Source organism: Salarias fasciatus, chromosome 14, assembly GCF_902148845.1.
Source record: "Salarias fasciatus chromosome 14, fSalaFa1.1, whole genome shotgun sequence".
NCBI classification, from domain to species: Eukaryota; Metazoa; Chordata; class Actinopteri; order Blenniiformes; family Blenniidae; genus Salarias; species Salarias fasciatus.
In genome coordinates this window covers 11,710,348-11,716,347 of record NC_043758.1, presented here as the reverse complement: position 1 = coordinate 11,716,347, position 6,000 = coordinate 11,710,348, and the positions used below count along the sequence as shown (strand labels likewise).

Sequence of the window (6,000 nt, the reverse complement as noted above, 5' to 3'; positions counted from 1 at the left end):
GTTATTTTTTTCCGTTCTGGTTCTCTTCTTCGAGTTCACATGACCCAGGGTTCCACTTTCTGCAAGTGTGCATGTTCTTCCTGTCAATATTTCATTATTCCAGCTTGTCTTCAATTAGTCCTGAAAACGGTATAAACTGTGGCAAGACTGATACAAAGTGTTTCTTAAGTCAGCTGTAAGACAGCTTTCTTGGTTTTCCCTCACAGAAGACATTAGGGAAAGCCAGATGGTGACACTTAACCCAAGCAGAGCTGTATTAAAGTAACACCTGTGCTTTTCCCGCAGCCACAAGTCAATGGAACATGAGGATAAGAGTCAGGTTCTCTTGTCGGGAAACTCCACAGGTGACGCTGATGTCTGTCTGTACTTGACGCAGGTTTGCTGTTTTTCTCTCTTGCAGTTAGACGATCATCTCATTCTTTGGCCACTGACATGTTTGAGCAGCACCTGGGGGCTCACCTCCTGCAGGTAACTATCGCAGCACTCGCACCCTCCCACGACCTACCGTGTGTTTACATGATGCGCCAGCTTCCTGACAGTCCTGTGCTTTCGACAGGTTATCTTAACAAACAGTAGATTTTCCCCTGAACCTCTTCTCTGGATTTATCTGGAAAGTTTTAGATGTCTGTTTTTTTTGTCGAGATGTGTGTGCTTTATTTTATATGCATAGAGGTCCCAGTTTTTCAGATGAATCACAAGGTCAGGTGTAATTTGTATTGCAGTTGCTGTGTAAGCTCAGTCTGAACTGGCTCAAGTCTTCTTTTCATCACTTATATTCCTAGACAAGCTTCTAAAATCACACACACACACACACACCGCATTAACCTCAGATGTTCGGACAATATTGTTGGCTGCCAAAGAATGCCTCCCTTTTTACACTGACAGATGAATAGAGCCTGAGGGGTATTTCGGGGCAAGAGGGCTGCAGGGGTGACGAAATGCAGAATGCAGAAACAAAAAATCCACAGAGGAGGTGCAAAGAAAGTAGATTGTACTTTGGAGTGTGGGGGGGGGGAGCTTAGAGAGGAGAGCTGGTTGGAGCAGCAGAGGAAACAGGTAGGAGTGGGGAGAGAAAGAAAAGAGAGAATTTGGAAGTGAGAGGCTTGTGGTAAAACAAAGAAATGTTACATATGTCTGCTCTCCTGTCGCATTTTAAAGAGGAATGGAGGCTTAGGGAGAGGCGCTGATAGAAATCAAATTAACGCTCCAGAAAAACTGTATGATTCTTCCCTCCCAGCCGTCCTCCCGCCGTAATAGCCTGATAATTGCACTTTAGTTCTCCGACATTCAGGCGGCTGGTTTCTCCTCGCCGCGACACACGACGCCCCACACCCCGGCCACACATTTGCATACTGGATGTGTCAGTTGCATAAATTACCACTGCCACTTTAAGCACTGGGCCGCCAAAATAGCAATCATTTTTCTAGAGCAAAGTGGTCCTGGTCTGGGTGCATGTGTGCGAGGCCGAGGCTACGTCGGCTCACTTCTGGACGCTTGTTATGACGATTAATATTATTCTCTGAAGCAGTCCCCTCTAATGGGCTGGCTGTATACCTTTCACTTCTCATTAGAATCACTGCAGACTGTAATGACTCCGGTCCTGTCTGCATCTGCGTCTGTACCCGTATGTGTGTGTGTGTTTATGCGTGTGTGCGGCCGGAGATCCGGGACGAAGCCCCGACTCTTGAGTTTATTGCAGTTGATTGAAACAACCTCGCCGTATAAGCTCAGCTTCTCTCGTCTCTTTGCCGTGTTTGTTTGTGTGTGTTTGTGCACGCGTGGTATATCTGTCTCGGCGTTGCTCTCGGTGTGTTTGGTAATGCAGGTCTTGCTCGCAGATGGTGCACGAGGCTGCGGCTTGCATCTATGGGAGTTGTTTCATGTCTGCCCACATTTATGCATGTATGTGTCTTTGTGTGCGAGCGCACTTGTGAATTGAGAGAAGAGGCCGAGGGGTGACAGGTTGTTTGTTCTCTAGCTCATTGTAATTTGTTCGATACACACTAATTGCTCTAATTTGTCTGTCTTGTTTCTGTTTGCCTTTATGTCTGTCCGTGTGTGTGTGTCTGTGTGTGTGGGTGTGCAGTCTCTCGATGGTTTTGTGTTTGTGGTCAGCCATGAGGGACGCTTCCTCTACATCTCAGAGACAGTTTCTATCTACCTGGGACTCTCACAGGTAAGATGACCTCACCTCACTCTTCCTCTCGCACACATAAGAATAATCCTTTGTACACAAGTACATTTGCACACACGTGTCTGTCTTCTGCTTACGCTTTTATATCCCCTCCCAGGAGTGTACGTATGTGTGTGTGTGTGTGTGTGTATGTGTGTGAGTGTGAATATCTTTGACTGCACTCTCGGAGCTCATCTCTGGAGTGCAACTCTCACAGGGGCAGTGCTACTGTCTTCCTGCCTCTCTCGGCCACCCTCTCTCCCTCTCCAGGTGCTCACCTCTGTTGATTGCCTGTGGCCTCTTGTACTGTGAATGTTAAGTCCTGCCATTTTGCCCAGATGCATAAATAATAACAGTAATTACTGGCCCAGCAATCAAAGTGTCGCCCCAGCGCGCTGGGCCTGTCTAGGGGAACAAATCGATAGGCATCTTAAAAGCCACATTGATTGTAGGGAGGGGGAAAAACACCAAGGGGGATGGGAAGATAGATAGAGACAGCCAGAGAGAAAGAGAGGGGGAGGAAAGGAGGAGAGGTGTGATAAGAAAGAGATGTTTCAAAGTAAGAAGAATAGGTACAGCACGGGAGCGAGAGAGAGGGAGGGAGGGAGAGGAAGAGGGAAGTTAGTGCAACAGAAACAGAACTAATGGAGTGGAGGTTTTTCAATGTGTAAATTTGCTGTGATTGAAAGCTATCATTGTCAACATTAAAGGACACTTTTGAGTGTTTTCTTTTTTTTCTTCTCTCTAGTACAGCTCTCTGTCTTGGTAAATACATTCAGAAGTCATCAGTTGCTGTTATCACTGCCGTGCCTGTGTGAGCCGTGTAGAAGCTTCTCGCTCAGACAGGGCAGCGATGTTCAAGATGGGGCAAAAAAGTCCACAGCCGGGGTGAAAATGCTTCACTGTCAAAGCCGACGAAGCAAATGCATGTTTTCAAAAGTTAAAGTCATTTAGTAGAGTTTTAGATTTAGTGGGTGATGATGACCTCAGACAGTCTTTATTATTGTCAGATGAACTTTGCAGTAGAGTTTAACACAGGCTTCGAGCAAAATGTATAGATGCTTAGACAAAAGCGATAACGCTTGTCCTGCAGTTTACACCACAAATTGTAAACTCTTGTTTTTATCGTTTTTTTTCTGCATCAGCTTTAACTGCAGTCTGAATGCAGTAACTGCCTGCTGTTGGTGTATTGTGGAATATTCCTCTTTTCTCTTCCTAACAGCCTTCAGAAATTAAACCCCATCCTCACTGTCACTTGATGAGGACGGCATTTTTAAGTCCTGTTCACCATAATTATAAGCAGATGTTTGTATTTTTTCATGTTCTTGAAAATGTCCCTTTTTCTACTCGACTTTCATTCCTGCTTCACTGTTGATCATGCTCATCTGTTGCTTCTAGCATTTCTTTTTTGCACCGTTAGTCTCACCCCGACAATAAATTCACTTCACTTGAAGCAATGTGAGAATTCAAACCGCACGCCAAAACAAGGTCATCAAGGGAAAAGATGAATCACCACGTTGAGCGAGAAACACAGAACGCACAGACTGAGTATTCACAGTTTTCTGTGTGACGTCTTGGTCGAATCTTTGACTTTTTAGCCATACTGTATTAAAATACAGCATATAAAATTGTTAAATGTTTTGTGTTTTCTCATCAGAATCTGTCATATACAAAAACAGATGCCTGTGTATTGCGTGTGCACGTACTCAAATGGATCAAACGTGGGGAATTAAAAGATACCGATCCAACAGTCAGAGTGACCTAAACCTAAAGATAGAACAAAAAAATGGGTGAAATGGAGCGAGCCAGACAGACAATTACAAGAGAGACTGAAAATAAAGCAGATGAATAAAGGACAGACAGTGGTAAAGTGAAGAGCGAGAGAGGGGGAGTCTGAGTGTGTAAATAGAGTTTAAATGTGCAGTAGGAATGAAATTCGCCTTGGGATTGCCTAGGTAAACAAGACAGCCGAGGCTTTGGTGGAGATGCTAATAAAACAGAGCTGTTCTTATCAGCTGAGCAGATGGCCTAACCCATCACATCTACTCAAACAGGGCCTAAGCCATCAGCATTCTAATGAAATTATTTATGATCGAAGATTACGTTCAAAACCTTGAGCATACAACTCTGCGTTTACCTTCCCGAAAAGATGAGAGCGTCGCGGACAGAAGAGGTTTATGATCAGAAAGAGACAGCCAGAAAGGGCAGATAGAGTGAGTTAGTAGGGTGTGTGAGAGGGAATATATAGTGTGTTTATGGACACAAAACGGCGAGGAAGAAAAACATAGAAGAAGAGAAAGCAGAAAGGTGGGAGGGGGAGGACAAAAACACTTCGATATACTTTGTTGGCGAGTAGAGGCGGACGCAGGGGAGAGGGGAAGGACAGACAAACAAACGATCTTCTGAGCGAGAAAGTCTAACCGGTGGTTTGTTTTAGAGGGCATGTCGCCCCTGTGGACCGCCCCTGCCCCGCATCTCCTGTCCCCCCTGTCTGACCCCTCTGCCCTGGCTTACACCCTGGGCCGCTCCCCTGACAGTGGGGTTGCTTAGCCGGCTTAGCCCAGGTCAGGCACCTTGACCAAGGGCACAGCCCGCCGCCCACTCCCCCGGCGCCTACAGGTTTTTCCCCCCCACTCGTTCACTGTCCGGGCTGGACGCGCAGTGATGAACCTGGGAACGCCACCTCGCAGATGAGACTCCTCCACCTATTGGGAGGTGGAGGAGTCGAGGGAAGGATGGATGAAGGGGCAAAAAAGTGAGGAAGATGAGGAATTGCAGGGAGGAGACATGAAAAGGATGGAGAAGTAAGGGTACGGGCCAGGAGAAGGAAAAACAGGGATAAATGGGGTAAAGAGAAGGGAGGAAGGATGGTAGATTGAGGGAGGAGAGAATTGATCTGCGAATGGTTAGTATGCAGCCCCCGCTCCCCCTCCCCCACCCCCACCCTCCTCCCCCCCCTCCCTCCCTCTCTCCTCTCCCATCAGTCAGTGAGGGCTGAGGGCTGAGAGTATGTTGTGGACCACTGCCCGGATGCCTCATACATATTAAAGCCCCCTGCTATTATTTATATCATGTCTCTCCTTCCCCTGCTCGCTGCCCCCCATCCCCACCGCACCTCCATACATACATGCACGTGCACGCACGCACGCACGCACGCACACAAGTCCGCACAGATGCACTGACAGACAACTACTCACACAAACAATGACACACAATGACACACGGAGACATAAAAACAGACAGTCTAGTCACATACGCAGAGAAACAGAGGCGCGCCGTGTGCCTGCACACGCACACGCACACACGTGCACTCACGCGCGCGCGCACACACACACCCTCTTTCTCTGAGATTTGAATGATCTCGGTCTCTCCTCACGTCTCCCTTCGCGCCACATCCTATACCTGTTTTTATGTCTGAGCCTGACTCATCCTCTCAATCGCTCCGTCTCTTTCTCATCTTCTCATTTCTGTCTGATCTTTTTTCAATCCCTCCCTCCTGCATGTGATGGAGTGATATTATTCGGATTGGTCTTAAGCCCGGTAAAGCTCCATAAGGACCTGTTTGTCTCTCTTCCTTGTTTTCCAATACCACAGGGCCAGGGGATTGTGTCCCCTTCACATGGCCTGTCCAGTGTTCTGAGCGGAGGTAAATTCAGTCCTTCTTTTGAAAACGAACAATTCGCTTTGGAGATAAATTGCTATTCATGAAATACACCTTTAACCTGGGACAAGCAGACAGACAGGCTGAGAGATAAATAGATCCTGAATGTAATCAGTATTTTAGGCAGCGCTCAAACCTTGGTTCATTCAGAATGTCTGAAACCAAA

The 6,000-nt window shown here is 46.9% G+C and overlaps 1 protein-coding gene across 5 annotated transcripts in view; it reads left to right on the top strand.

Annotated features, from left to right (window-relative positions):
- Positions 1-6,000, top strand: part of npas1 (neuronal PAS domain protein 1) — a 58,702-nt gene that overhangs the window by 44,689 nt on the left and 8,013 nt on the right. For all 5 annotated transcript variants that reach the window (XM_030108817.1, XM_030108818.1, XM_030108821.1 and 2 more), the window contains 2 exons: positions 401-468; positions 2,087-2,176. In XM_030108817.1, coding sequence (XP_029964677.1) covers positions 401-468; positions 2,087-2,176 — 158 coding nt within the window. The remainder of the gene's footprint in view (positions 1-400; positions 469-2,086; positions 2,177-6,000) is intronic.